The sequence below is a fragment of the Acinonyx jubatus genome, chromosome E4 (genome assembly GCF_027475565.1).
Source record: "Acinonyx jubatus isolate Ajub_Pintada_27869175 chromosome E4, VMU_Ajub_asm_v1.0, whole genome shotgun sequence".
NCBI classification, from domain to species: domain Eukaryota; kingdom Metazoa; phylum Chordata; class Mammalia; order Carnivora; family Felidae; genus Acinonyx; species Acinonyx jubatus.
Genome location: NC_069395.1, coordinates 33,983,116 through 33,998,529, shown reverse-complemented (window position 1 = coordinate 33,998,529; position 15,414 = coordinate 33,983,116). Strand labels below are relative to the sequence as shown.

General features: G+C 52.0%; 1 protein-coding gene across 1 annotated transcript in view; it reads left to right on the top strand.

Annotated features, from left to right (window-relative positions):
• The window catches only part of PLXNA2 (plexin A2), a 206,946-nt gene that overhangs the window by 168,704 nt on the left and 22,828 nt on the right, over positions 1–15,414 (top strand). The window contains exons 13-17 of the mRNA XM_027074538.2: positions 4,015–4,166; positions 10,165–10,282; positions 12,118–12,254; positions 13,189–13,356; positions 13,488–13,581. Of these exons, the coding sequence (XP_026930339.1) occupies positions 4,015–4,166; positions 10,165–10,282; positions 12,118–12,254; positions 13,189–13,356; positions 13,488–13,581 (669 nt within the window). The remainder of the gene's footprint in view (positions 1–4,014; positions 4,167–10,164; positions 10,283–12,117; positions 12,255–13,188; positions 13,357–13,487; positions 13,582–15,414) is intronic.

Below are 15,414 nucleotides of genomic sequence, written 5' to 3'. Positions count from 1 at the left end.
TTTCCTACAGGATACCTTTCTCTGCGCCTTTATGCCCTGAGCCCAGACCTCCACCTTGACTCACTCTGATTTTAAGCTGGGGGAGAGCAAGTGAGGTGCAAAGGCACGGAGATTTCTGAAGTGCATTGCATGGACAGGAACCACTGGTGTCTGGGTAGAACATGGACATAGTATAAGAGAGCAGATGTGACTGAAGAATTAATGAAGATCAGAACCTGAAGGACAGGGCCACCTGGGTGGCTCAATCAGTTAAGCATGTGACTCTGGCTAGGTCACGATCTTGTGGTTCATGAGTTCAGACTCTGCTCAGACAGCTCAGAACCTGGAGCCTGCTTTGGATCCTCTCTCTCTCTCTCTCTCTCTCAAAAGTAAACATTAAAAAATATATATTAAAAAAAAAAAAAAAAAAAACCTTTAAGGACAAGTGCCAAGCCAGGAATTAGGGACTTTGCCTTAACAGTGGTCAGAGCCATTACAGGTTTTCAAAGCAAGCAACTAGTAACCTGCCCAAGTATGTGTTCGTGAAGGTCACCTGGTGGTAAGAGGAAGTTCGATCTAATGGGAGAACATGGAAACCCTCGCCGTTAGCGTGAGTGGGAAGTCGGGGAGCTGTGCTCAACACCGACTCAGGAAGACAGAGTGGGGCACAGATTCAAAAGATGCCAGGGAGTAAGATCTCATAGTGCCTGGTGACTGTTATTTATTGTACGTGGTAGGGGAGGGAAAGGAATCCGTTGAAACCACTTGGAAGGTTCCTGGCTGGGTGCACAGTGATTCCATTAACCTTGAAAGAGAATCTGTGAGGATAATCAGGTTGGGGGTGGAAGGAGGAAAAATTAAGAGTTCATTTTTAGACATGGTGAAATTTGAGGTGCCTGAGGGACACACATGGGGAAGTAGAGATGTCCAGTAGCAAATGGATATATGGATATGGAGCTCAGGAGAGAGGTCTGTGCCAACGATATAGATTTTGAAAGTCATCCCTAATGGAGACCTTGGGAATCCTTTTGCAAATCAAATGCTCACCACCTCATCTATGTTTGGAAAATCCTGACTTTAACACATCAGTTTTGTTCGAAGCAAGGAAGATATAAGCTATGTCCCTTGTAAGTCCTAGAACGGGGTGCTTACTTAGAGCCTTGACCCCTAACTTCTTTGCCACCTGCCCCAGGTGCTGGCAGCATGGCGCATAGCATATGCTAGCTATGTGGGAAAGAAGACCCCGGGGACCCAGTATTCCCCAGGTATTTGCCAATGACCTAGGAGGACTCTGATTCTCCACGTTCGGATCCCAGCAGCTGGTAAGCTAGCTTAAAAGTGATCAGGCTGGTGTCTCCACACCCCAGACTAGCTATCTCTTTGGCATGCGTCTTCATGCCAAGATTATAACACTTGCTAATAACAAAAAAAAATAATAACAATAATAATAATCTTTCATCTCTAAACAATATAAGCTGGCATATGCCTCTGAGCACCTCTGTATTGGCAAATGGATCCTGCAAACCCCTCCAAGTGACCCTGGTCATGTCTCGGACCCCAGCCCTTGAATGTCAGAAGGGGACACTGCAGCGACTTACCAGCTGAAGAAAGCGGCCTCGCAGAAGCTGCCAATGCCGCCAACTATCCACAATCCAATCCCCACGCACTACCTGCAAGATGGAAATATTTTTAGCTTTTCCAGAAAGATTTCGTTTCACAGTTTTTCTGAAAGGTTGTAATTAACTGCAGCGAGCAAAAGAATGTATTTTTAAAAATAAGAGTGGGGGAAGGAGCGCAAACCAATCCCCACAGTTTTGCCAGTTACTTTTGGTAGGTGGGTTCTTGTCCTCCATGTGGCTGGGGGAGGGGTGAGAGGGGCCAGTGGGGCTCATTCAAGTGGATCAAAGGAGAAACCGGGCAGTCAGATTTGCTCAAAGCAAATTCTTTCCTACTGATGTCTCCTGCAGGGGCGTGGAAACATCCCCTTCCCTGGTCCTCATTAACAAGGGTCCATCTCACAGAGCCCGGGAGGCCCAGGTTGCAGAGGAAACGGCACCGGGGGAGGGTGCAACAGCCAAGATCCGGTTCTGGTTAATTTCAGAATCCCCAGGGACAGGAAAGCTGTGGGGCTACCTGTTCCTCCTGCCAGCTTCTCTCTCTCCAAATTGTTCTGCTTCCCCGCACTCACGCCCAACACACAGAGATGCCTCTGAGCTGCCTCCACTATCCCACCCTTGATTCGTTTCATGAATCTTGTTTATTTTTATTCCTAAGGTGGGATATTTTATTCCCAGAAAAGGGAGTGAGAGCCTCAGACAAGGTGACTTGGGTGAAATGGGCCCTCCGATGAGAGAGTTCCTCCCCCCAGGGAGGGAAGGAGGCTCCACCATATAAGAACTGAAGAAGAGGGTGGGGGTCAGGAAGTCTGAGTTCGAATCCTGACTGTGCAGCCGACTTCCCAAGAGCCCAGGAGTGGGCCTGGCAGAGAGGGAGGCCTGTTCCAGTCCTCCTACCCACGATCGTGTCTTCTCTGCCCACTGTCACCTGGGGATTCACGGCCAAGATGGCTGTACAACTCATGGTTCCCACTTCGCAGGAAGAGCGCAGTGCCCCTTTGGGGAACAGAGAGGAGGGAAAAGTCTCCAGAACCTTTTATAGCATTTCACTGTATTGACTTGTCATCTCTGCCCCAGGGCACACTGGCTCCACTGGGTGCCCCACCAGCATGAACAGGGTTTAATGGGAGGCTCCCAGTGGGGCTCAAGCACAGAAGGTCCCGGGCTGCAACTCTGCCCAGACGCTCCATCTGGGAGATTCTGGTGGACTCTTGGCCTTGACCAACCCACCCTTCCCTCTCGCCTTCCCTCCCTGTCTTGCCTTTCTTACGGTGTAGTGAAAAGAGCCTTGGACTTTTTTATAACTGTATGTATAAGTTGTACGAGAATCTGCGTATAAGATACTCTGAGCCTGCTTCCAGTGATTGAGTTCACTTCTAATTTCCTCCTACTTCAGATAACTGTGGACCACAAAGGATAAACTTACTCGCTGGGATCTATCTGTTCTGTCCCAAAGAGCGGCATTTTTCCAAGAGCCTGATCTAATCCCAGAGAGAAGTTTACACCTTGGGAGAGCCTGATTCTGCTGTTCCTTTGCCCGTTGGGCCCGAGCAAAATGAGACAGCATTTGGTGACTGAATTAGGAAATGAATAACTAGATACATGATCCTCGTTAATGAGAAGCCAGGAAAATTTGGGAGATCCAGAGTAATCTTTTTCATGGTTCTGCCATGCATCCTGGGCTGTGTTTTTGCAGCCCATGTCCAACACACTTTCCATCTTGAATCTTACCCCTGAAGCAGCACCTAATCTTGGACTCCTCTGGACTCCCACAGCTTCCCTCCAAATCTACCTTACCACTGTGTGCGTGCCCTGCATCAGGGAGCATTAGGTATGGTTCCCTTTTTATCTCTTCCTCCTGGACCAGAAGTTCCTGGAGGGCAAGTTTCCTGATGTCCTGGGTATTCACCATCACCCCTATGGTGTCAAGCCTGTAGGAGTGGCAGTAATAGCACGTGACAATTACAAAGCCCTCCCTGGTTTACAAAAAGCTCACAAACATGCCCCGTTTGGTGCTCCAGAGCGAGGCTGGCAGAGATGATGATCCGTGCCACTACCCCGCCCTTCACAACTAAGAAGAACTGAGACTTAGGGCAACTGTGACTTGATCACATTCAGGCAGCACATCTCCCAACAAGGATTTTCTGTCTCAGGTCCAGTGCTTTCTGATCTTTGTTGTTGTTGTTGTTGTTGTTTTTAAATAAATGAATGCTTGAAAGAATTAATGACCTGAAGAACTGAGGGAGTCATGTGAAATGATGTCAGGACCCTAGAGAGGCTATAAAGTGGAGAAAACATGCCGTGTGCACCCACGTTCCAGGTGTGCGTGAAGTCCCCCCGCCTCCCTCGCGGAAGGACAGGGCACGGCTGTCTCTGCCTCTGTGGCCCAGCAGGTTTGTGACCCATTTCCCTCCCGCAGATTTTGACGGTGTCTGGACCACCTGAAGGAGGGACGCGAGTGACCATCCATGGCGTGAACCTGGGCCTGGACTTCTCTGAGATCGCCCACCACGTGCAGGTGGCTGGGGTGCCCTGCACCCCCCTGCCGGGGGATTACATCATCGCTGAGCAGTGAGTCCAGCCCGCTCTGGCCCGCCCTTTTCCCATGGAGCTTCAGGGTAGGGGCTGCCCCTTTCCCTTTTCTGGGATTTCTCCAGGATTCCCTCCCACCCCTCTGCTCCCGTGGACCCTGCCCCCAAAAGCCTTCCCTGGGCCCTCTTCTACCCCACCTCCACTTTCAAAGGCTCCTGTGTGTGTGATTCCCTGTCCCCTGGCTCCTGTGGCATCAGAACTCCCAGCACAACACTGTCTCTCATTCAGTCTTCACCTGCCCTGGCCACCGAGCCACGTTCCCAGCCAGCCCAGGTTCCTCCTCGGTCTCCCCGGCCCCTCCGCTGCCAGCCCCCATTGGAATGCATCCCGCACAGTGGGCTGCGGGCAACAATTTGTTTGGCTCATGGGGCTCTGACAGCAGCTTAATCCGAGCAGGGCCTCCGCCGGAGCAAATTCATTTATTTCACTAAGGGAAATGTCAGCTGGAAATTAGAAAATAGGCATGTAGCCGCGGACAGGCGAACGGGGCTCCAGGAGTGACATATGTTGCAATTTGGGGTGTTCCTTTGGCAGTGGTGACCGCTGTGGAGTTGGTGGGCAGGAGATGGGCACAAAACTGGGGGCAGGAGCCTGGAAGGAGGGATGCTCCCCCCACCCCAATCCCAAAGAGAGACGGAAAGGAGATCATTCTGGATGATTTGTCATGTAAAGTGGGGTCAAGTCTCCCTAGTCCTGCTGGGAACACAGCTGTGCTGTGCGAGGGGGAGGAGTGTGAGGGGGGGCCCCAGAGCAGGGCTTGTGGGAGGGGCTTCTCTGCCCTAGCTCCACCCCCCCGCAGCCCCAGGCCCTCCCCCTGACCTGCCCAGACCCAGCCTTTAGTAACCACCAGAAAAATGACATCACTTTCTCTTCTGTCAGCCCTTGCCCCTTCTCATCCATTTTCTCATTTTTAATTGGAAAGGACTCAGAGGTGGAGACTGTTATCTCCCTTTACAAAGCAGGAGAAGGCAAAAGGCTTGGGGAAGTGAAATGACTTCCCCAGTTCACTCAGTGCACAAGTGGCCAAGGCAGAGCTGGAACCCGAGTCTCCTGACTTCCACTCCAGGTCTCCCTGTCTCATAAGAGGATAGGGCAAGACTCCCGGACACGAATGGCCTGAAAATGTCATGATCCTCCGGGGTCAGGGGCCACGATTCCGGTGTGGGCCCAGAGCAGGGTCAGAGTCAGAGGAGTGACTTCCCAGCTTTGAGGACCCCATTGATGTCCGCTCACTACCTCGGGGGAGAAGGAGCCGTTCTAATCCTTCAGACCGGCTCCTCCCCTGACAACCTTCTCCCTGCAAGGGCTGAATCTTGGAGGGAGGACTGGCTGGGGCTACAGGAAAGAGATGAGGGAGAGAAGAGGGAAACTACAGAGCCTGTGGGGCCAGAGGGGGGGTGGACGCATCTGGGGCAGGAGGCGGGACAGTCTGTGGAGTCCTTCCGGGTCAGAGCCCTGCCAGGCTGGGCGAGACCCTCGGTGCCACCTACCCCGAATCCACCTTGGCTTTAAGGACCTGCCCTGGGCCTCCGGACAGAAGTCAAGTCTCCAACTTGGTGAGATGCCACAGGACTCCAAAGGAAAGGGTTTGGGGGACCACTGGGTATGGCTTTGAGCTGAGAAGTGCAAACTCTTGGGCAGCTGGACACGGAGAGCTCATGAGATTTGGAATTCAAACGTGTTCTAGTCCTGCCTGCTCTACTGACCAGCCCTGAGGCCTTAGCAGACTGTCAGTCTCTCTGACCTTCGTCAACCTCATGGAAATCGTGATTCCTACGGTACGGGTTTTGGGGGGAAATTCAGTAAGATGAGAAAATGGAGACTGCGATGTACCATAGGAATGTGAGGAAGTATTCTATCTTTGGAATCAAATGCACCACCCTCACCCAGGGCCGGGGGGGAAAGCGCCCGTAGAATCCACAAGTGAGGCTATGCAGGGAGCCCGGGGAGGTGACCGGTCGAGGTTGGTGGCCCGGCACCCCAGAAAACCAACGCTGCCTTCGTGTGGGGCGCGGTGTGGGCAGGAGGGAGCAGGCCCTCCACACCTCAGTTGGTACAGCCCTGGTTTCCAGCCTCCCCAGGCTCCTTACCACTCTCGAGGCTTCAGAGTTTTCAGCATCATTAAAGCCTCCCGCCCGGGCAGACAGCAGCAGGCATGATCATTACAGATGTCCGGGAGAGATGAATTTGGCTACACGGGCCAGTGCAGTGTCCCGGGTGCGGGCAGGGTTAGCGGGCACGGTAATGGCCCGCCATATGCTTGTGCCACACCATCTATCACTCAGCAATTAGGTTAATGTTGGTTAAAAGGCCCCGCTTAGTCTTGCAATTAGCACCCCACCGGTCTGTGGAGGGCCGGATGATTCCATCACAGGATGTTTCCTGGGTGATAAGACTCAGGTGGGGGCCGAAGCTCCCCACCCCCCAGGGGTGCACCCTCGTGCGGAGAAAGGTGACATCCCTGCCGGTCTGTGGGAGGCGGTACTGTGTGGGGGATGAGGACACCGGGCTGGGTGCCAGGAGCTCAGCTATTGGGGAACCGGGTGACTTGGGGCAAATCACTTTGCTCCCAGATTCTCAAAAGTCTCATCCGGGGAATAGAGAAATGGAGAAATAGACATCCTTAGGATGTCAGAGGAGGAAACTGTATGCCCCAGGGAACCGCACTTCCCGCCGTTAGAAAGCCTGTCGGTGTCACTAATGTGTCCCCAGAAGCTCCCTGTCAACCAGGGAGGAGTCGAACCTCCAAATGTTGAACGTGGATAGTTGTTTAGTCAGGCCCCTCATTTTGCAAGGGAAAAATGTCGGCACCCCCAGCTGTCGTCTCCTTGTGATATACTGGGGATCCTAGAGCCACCAGAGACACCAGGAGGAGGCCAGGAAGGCAGGAGGCCCCCAGAAATCGAACCACAGGAACTTTGCCAACTCGTAAGGCTTGAAGGAGGAAGTGGTGCACACACTGCTGCCTGTGGTCATCGACACCCGGGAAGGTAGGGGGCACCTCCCGACACCCCAGCAACCTCAACTGCACCCCGACATTGCTGCCACGTCCACCCTGTCCCCTCCCCAAAATACATAGAAAGCGTTCCATTAATTCTGCATTCAGTAGACCAGAATGGTCAAAGGCTCAAGCTTTGGAGTCAGGTTGACCTGGATTTGAACCGTGGCTCTGCCGCTGTGGCCGTGGACAAGTCACGTGGCATCTCTGAGCCTTGGTTTCATTGCCCATAAAATGGAGCTAATAGGACCGCCCTGCAGGGGAGCTCGAGATGACACGAGAGCCTATCTTGTACCGTGCCTGCTGTGATCACAGCTCAGTAAATTGTAGCTCTTATTTATTATTAAGGTACCCAATCTGCCATGGCCCGACCATCATTCCTCAGTATAACCCTTTTTACTCCCCGCAGCCTCCCCTGCTTCTTCCTTACCTTCCTCTCTCCCTGAGCTCAGAGAACAAATGATACAATTGTATTCTGTATATTCCAACCTTCAGTGCGAGCACGCACGGGGCGGGGGAGGGGGGTGGACCGGGAATAAAAGGAAGGAGAGTGAGAGGTCATTGGGGTTCTTCCGCGTGCTTCTCAATTCCTTAGGATTCTCTCCCAGTTCTTCCCTACCACCCCAAACCCTTTGCTACAGCCCACAGCTTCCCCCTGCCTGCTTCCCACTCACAGGTGAAGGTGAACCTCATTCCATGGGTGGGGAGAGGCATCAGTCACAGTGCCAAGGAAGGGAACCCAGGGTAGTGCTCTGGCACCTTGCTGCAGCCTACCCCTGCCCCCCTTGCATCATGCCCTTCGCGGTGGGGCATTCAGGGCCAACCGCGGGCACTCAGCCTTGGACACTTGGGCAGTACTCTTCTCACATCTGTCCCCCTTCTCCCAGGTCCCTGATATGTAAAGCTTATGTTTTGGGACATAAGGAAATGTTCTAGAAAAGACGGTGCACCAAAGGGTTCTAGGCCATTGTTCACACCCTACAGAGACAGCTGAATGGGCCATTCTAGGCCTTCTCCTCTCCTGCACAGACCCCTGGATCCAGGAGGAAAAAGTATGCCCATGGCTTTCACAGGTTGTCATATTTCCTCCCTCCGTGATATCAAGCCTACCATGATCTCTTCTTCCTCCTTTCTTCTGGAGGATGACTGTAGCACAGAGTGTCCAGGGGGTGGTGAGGGAGAGACGAGAGAAGGAAAGAGATTTATCTGCTCCCCCTTCTTCTTTGTCCTCCTCTTCTCCTGCAATGGATGACAGATTCTCCTCTGAAGCGTCTCAGGAGTACAGGGCATATGGTTTGCAGGACGGCAGGGACCCCAAACAGGTGCAGGCACTAGGGCCCAGGAAACAGGATGAGAGATTTGTTACTCCGAGCAGGTAGCTGCCTGAAAATAACCACACACAGTACCTTAAATTAAGCTTCTCAAATGCTCTGCTAATGAGGTTTAAGAAGACAGTTCTGTGTAAAATACTAATTGATCATCCCTATCAGCTTTACTCTGGGTTCGTAATTAATTTATTTATTCATGGAGGAAGGGAAGGGAGACTACCCTTCCATGCGCATTCAGTACTTTCTTGTTGAATCTAATATGCTAAACGTGATAAGACAGTTATTGCATGTTAAGTAAATATTCACCAGGAGTTAAAGTACTTATTTGGGATTAACTGTTATGAAGGAGGTGGAGATCTGTGGCATGCCGTGTGTGCGAGCGTGTGGTGTGTTTGTTTAATGCAAGTTTTATTACATCGAAATGAAATCTCTGTTTAGTTACCTTCCTTCCTGGAGAAGCCGTGGCGATAAGCGCCTCCCAGCTAGACGCGGATCTACCCCCATGGTGCCGGCGTAATGCTGGGGATGAGTGCACCGGGGTCTGTTTTCCTGCCTCCCCGCTAAGCAAACCTACCGGGGGCACCAGACTGCTCCGAACTCTTGTGCAGTGTTGGAAGGAATCGAAAGTCCTTTCTTCCGTCCTTGGGTTCTCTTTTGCGGAGCCTCATGGGACCCCGTGCCTTCTAATTCCAAGCGAGAGAGCCCCCCGAGAACCTGATTTCTTCAGTCTCTCCCGTATCCTCCAGCTGCCCGCCCTTTCGAGAAGGCTGCTGTGGCCAAGGCAACCAGTGTCTAAATGTGCTTGTTGTAACTGATCTCAGGCACCAGGGAGGTCATCACTGGGGGTATTGATCTGCACTTCATGAGAGAAAACACTGTATCCCCCTCTTGCCTCCAGCTACCCAGCCTCTTAATGTGAGACGTGACTTCCAACCCCACGGCTGGTTCGCTGCCTCGCCCACCAGCTTAGGGCGCTCAGACTTTGATTAAGTGGGACTCCACTGTCAACTGCTGTCCTAATGAACTCATCCGCCATCCACCCCTTCTGCTGCCGAGGGACTTCGCTCCTCCCTTTGGCCGGGAGCTCCTGCTTTGGGCGTTCACTATCTCGTCAGATTATCTATTCCCTTTTTAAACCTCACTGTAGGAAACAAACCACTGTTGAGTCACCTTGGCAGACAGGCCCTCACTCACTCCTTTAGGGCGAGTTGCCATTTTGGCTTGTCACACAGGAAGGAACGCGAAATTACTGCCCCTGGGTCTCTCTGTTGGACATTGGGTTTTTTCCCACAAATACTGGGTAACTACCCTGTGCTAGGCACCTCAGAGGCACTGGGAATGCAGGTCGATTCCGAGAATTAAGCAGCATAGCATTTGGAGGCACTCCGAACTTTAGAGGTGATCTCATTCGGCTTCTCACTGTACAGTTGAGAGGCTGAAGCCCAGAAAGGGAAAGCACTTTACCCGAGGTCACACAGCTAGATGGGTGAGCAAGCTGAGTCTTGGTACAGCACCAGTGCAAGTGTGTGATGAGTCATTCGTTGGGACGGGGGTGGGGGTGTGGGGGGCACGGGGGAGGTAAGATGAGAAGTATAGGCAGGGATGTGGGCTGTGGCCAGGCCTCTCACGGGAAGATTTGCTCTCTCCTCAGGATCGTCTGTGAGATGGGCCATGCCCTCGTGGGAACCACCTCCGGGCCTGTACGCCTATGCATTGGCGAGTGTAAGCCAGAGTTCATGACCAAGTCCCATCAACAGTACACCTTTGTGGTGAGTATTGTGGGCTACGGGGCTCCCAGCCTGTTCTAGGCTTCTCCCACAAAGGCCCCACACCCCCCTCAAGCCGGGGGTAGGATGGATGTGTGACTGACGATGCTATTAGAGTCTCAGAGAGTCACGGGCCAGAATTCTAAATAAGGCAAGATCAGGTCTTTCTTAGAAAGTGGATCCTGCGCGTAAGGGAGGGAGGGGGCCACCCTTTGTCCTGCCAGTGTGATATCTTAGTCTCATTCCAGCCTAATGAGGACAGATCCCCTGAGGGACCTAATTAAAAAGGTCTATATTTATCCACATGCTTTGTTTTCTGCCAAAGCTATCTCGAGTGGGAGTTTAGAGAAGTCACTTCAAATCCTGCAGAGACAAGTGTCTGTGGCAGGACCATGGGAGCAGGGGGTACTGAGTGAGTTGCTCCGTGTGATGGTGTGGTTAGGCACACTGATGCACACTCACAGCTGAAGACATCTCTTCGCGCTCGGGCGGCGGGTAGTAGAATCACGACAACTTTCTCGAAGGCCGGCACTGTATTCCTGCTGAATCGATAGCGTGCTTCTGGGGCCTTGGAATCTGCTGGGGCTACCTTCCTGCTGAATCAATAACTTGCTTCTGGGGCTCTGGAGTCCCTTTGCTGACACTTTTCTATATTGCCACATTGAGTTCTTCATTAAAAAGTGTTAACACCAGCAGATGGGGTCAAACCAGCCTTGCTAAGAGTTTTGAAAAAATCATTAGACCACAACATTTTATTCTCTCTAAAGCATTTTACTGCTTGTTTTAGGTTTTCCAGGCTCTGCCTTCTTATCTTGGCATCTCTGTCCGTTTCTCATAGTCGTCTTTTCCTCAGATTGGAGAGTACCATTGTCTGCCTGCCACCGGCTTCCCCTATCTTCAACGCAGGACAGACAGGGTCTCCTGTGAGCAGCAAACACAGAAAGACGGGGGAGGGGGGAGGGGAGAGAAAACCGTAGAATGTCCCAGATGGGAGAGGCTTTAGAGATCATTTAGCCCGCCCTCCTCTCTCTTGACATTGGAGCAAACAAAAGCCCAGAGTGATCTAGAAGCTTGCTTCGGGGCCAATGGACAGTGACCGGCTAATGCGGTCTAGAATTCATGCAGGTATAGTTGTTCAGTTAAAAGCACTTCCCACTCCCCCAGCCTGGCCTTCCAGACAGGAGCAATTCCTTTCTTATTTAGGTCAGCCGCCGGATGCACCGTAGGCCACATGACATTTCTTTCAAGCTTCGGATTTTATTTTACAGCTTAGGGAGTTGACTAAAATGTGCTGGCCATCGATAGGACATCCTCCTGATGAAGGTGGCGGGGAAGCTGTATCTAACACTGACAGGCCCCCGGCCGTGCCCCTCATGTGCTTAGGAAGGGACAGGACATGTGCAAGGGCCATTAATGGAGGACTTTGGCCCCTTAGTGGCCCAATCCAGACAAGGATGCTTTATTCAACCTAATCGATTTTGTGCCAAAAAAAATCAGTACAGGCTCTAGATAGAGAAGCATTTTCAAATTGCTCTCAATTTGTAAACTAATTGATAGATTAGTCGGTGTTACCTCTGCCTTCCCATTGGTGTTATGAGCATGAGACTCCCCAGGGAGTTAATTAATTCTAAAGCTCGGTCCGTCTGCCTTCCCTGGACATGCCAAGAGCCTCTTCTTAGAAAGGGCCTCAGCTCCAGGAGAAGAGATTGAGAAAGGGCAGAAAAAGTACCTGCACTCTGAGCAGGGACACAGCTCCTCCTTTGGTCGTTACGTCCATCGTGGGTCTGTCCCTTTGGCCCAAACCTGAGTGTGACCGTTTCTCTGTTTTTTTTCCAAAGAACCCTTCCGTGCTGTCGCTCAACCCCATCCGAGGACCAGAATCGGGAGGCACCATGGTAACCATCACAGGCCATTACCTCGGGGCAGGCAGCAGCGTGGCTGTATATCTGGGCAACCAGACCTGCGAGTTCTATGGGTGAGATGGGCTCAAAGGAGCACTGGAAGGCTGTACGTGTGAGGCGTGTGCGCGCCTGTTCTGGGCGTGTTCACACAGGTGCCTGCCCCTTTACTCCCACGGTGTGGGCCACGTCCTGGGCCCAAACACCATTCCAGTCCCTGTGAGCAATCCATCCCACTACTCAGTTTATAGCAATATAGACCACTTAGTCAATATATCTAGGGGCTAGATACTTCTAAAAATAATGAGAACAAGGGCCGTGAGAGCTGCTGATGGGGAAGTTCCCAGAAACTCTCCAGTCACCATCAGGACCCAGCATTCATTAGGTCCCCACTATGGGGACTCGAGAAACATGGAGACTACATGACCTCAGTCCTCAGCAAGCACACAGACTTATCCTCAGGGCATCTCTTGTGCATGAAAACCTGAACAGCTGCTATTTGCCGGATACTCCGATGAGGCCTTGGGGATATAGAGAATCCTGAGAGAATCCATGGGTGAGAACCCAACGTGCTCAGTATCAGCCAATCATCTCCTCCTCCGGTTATAAACTCCCTAAGGGCAAGGACTGTGTTCCCTTCTCTGCATAGTAGGTGCTCAGTGAATACTTACTGAATGACTGACCAGACTCTAGGCACTGGCTAACTAGCCTATTCTAGAAAAATCCAGAAAAGATCACCCAAAGCCCACAAAGCCCTGACCCCTGCCCCACATTCTCCAGTCCCCTTCTTCAACGTGTTCCCTCCCTCGTCCAACCAGAGTCGGATCTCCAGTAAAAAGAGGCACTGATATACACCGATAAGGGATATGTTCCGTTGTGTAGAGTATGAAGGAACAGAGCATTTCGTGGGCCATACATACCCTCAGACTGAGGAAAATCGCCTCTGAAGCCAGAGAGCTCTCCTCATTGCCAATGCCTTTCTTTACAACCCTCTTGCTGTCTCCCTGTCAGGCGGTCAATGAACGAGATCGTGTGTGTCTCACCCCCGTCATCCAACGGACTGGGCCCAGTCCCCGTTTCCGTGAGTGTCGACCGAGCCCGCGTGGATAACAACCTGCAGTTCGAGTACATAGATGACCCCCGGGTGCAGCGCATTGAGCCGGAGTGGAGCATTGCCAGGTGAGGCAGAGGTGGGACGGATAACGCCCAGCTGCCACCTGACAGAACCCCTGTCTTGTGAGGGGGCCGGGGTCGAGGTGGTAGCCGTTTGAGAGGGCTTTTAACCTAACCCAGCCTCTGCTTGTTCCCAGTGGCCACACACCCCTGACCATCACAGGCTTCAACCTGGATGTCATTCAGGAGCCAAGGGTCCGAGTCAAGTTTAATGGCAAGGAGTCTGTCAATGTGAGTAACCGCTGGTCCGCCTGGCCCTCCCTATAACCACAGCTCTGCGTCTGGGTTTGCAATGTGATGAGGTCCGTGTTAGCTCCCTCTTCCAACCAGGTGCACTGGAGCAGCCGTCTATGGGGGAAGAAAGTTAGTTCAAGACCCTGAGCTTGGAATCATGGCCCCAAACACCTGAACCTTCCAAGGACTCTTGCAATTACAGCATAATCATTTCTCGTCAGAGGGCGAGTATATAAATGTCCTGGCTTCTGAGCTTAAGAGAGAGCACAGAAGGGCTCCTGGTTTCATGCTATGTTTGCTTTGAGGTCCCGTAAGAAGCAGTGTGGAAGGGTGAAGAAATGCTGGCTCCAGAGGCAGACACATCTGAATTGGAAGCAGGACGCTGCCCTCCATTAGTCGTACGACCACGATCAAGTCGTTTAACCTCTGTTATCCACTATTCTCTGACTGTGTAAACGCTGACGATAAGACTCTCCTCGCAGATCTGTAACACAAAGCCCTTGGCGGGCACTAGGTTAGCGCTTGAGAAACGGCAGTCACTGCGAGCAGCTAGTCCTACCCCGGCTGCGAAGGTGATCAGTCGAACATTTTACTTTACTCCTCGGTGCGGAGCCATGTAACTTAATTTTTTTTCTCTACGGACGTTTGTGGTTTTTAAAGAAGTTCCCTATCATAAAAGTAGAATGTCTGAGATGTCATTACACATTTTTTAGTTAGTTCTGGTGGCTTCCCCCTCAGTCTTGTTAGCCGGTATTCTCTGAAACACTGCTGTATTCGTAATTATAGTCCAGGAGATGCTATTATGGCCGTTATTTTTCATATAATTGCTATTATTGCTGCTTTGACCTCAGGGGATTGAGTAGCTGTGATAAAGACAGGAAAGATGGTACTGTGCCTACCCTTTTATCCCTGACAGACCCCCCGCATGCTGGAAGCTTCCTTAGGAAACACAGAAAGGCACAAAATGACACAGCATTTGAAGGCAAGTTCTGGAAAAGTTACAGGGATCATCTGGTCCCCCCCCCCCTCGTTGTATAGCTGAGGAAACTAATGCCAGAAAGGAGTAACGGCTTGCCCCCAGCCACGAGGGTAGCTGGAGGCAGAAGCAACTAGATCCCCCCAAAACCTGGACTCTTCATTACCAGACCCCGTGAGATGCTGGTGATCTGGTTATGACGTTCCATCATAGCAGACATGCAGGGACACCCGTATCACACCTTTAGTTTCCACCCTGGTCACAGCTCTTTGGGCCAGGAGAGCACGTGCCTCCTTATCCCAAGTGGAGAGCCTGATCCGGGGGTAAAAAGACCTATGCTCCCACTCCACTTCCAGACTGAAGCCAGTGTTCCCAGTAGCTCACAGACCACCTTGTCAAACTCCAAGGACTAAGTGGAAGGAAGGAAAATGAGGGGTGGAAATGGGAACAGTGGCCTGACACTCAGGAAGGATAAAACCCCTAAATAAATTAGGTACGTGTTTTGAAATGAAGGTTTCACTATTACTCAGGTATGTCAAGGCCAACAGCACAGGAGGCAACTGTCATTGGAAAGATAGTTTGTTATACTCACAGACCCCAAGGGAAGGGGGCTTCCACACCAAGGGGGAAGCAGCCGGCGGCGGGGGCGGGGGGGGGGGTGTCTGGAAGCAGAGGGAGGAAAGGGCACTGTGGCGAGAGCCTTTATTATGGCTTCTGCAGGAAGGAAGCATGAAGGCAAGGTAAACAGGCTTAGGAGTGCCCAGTCCGAATCGTTTTAGCGGCCTCTGGGGCACGGGGGCTGTTCCTGATTGTCCGGTGCCCGGCCTGGTATGATTAGGGATGGTGGATGGGTG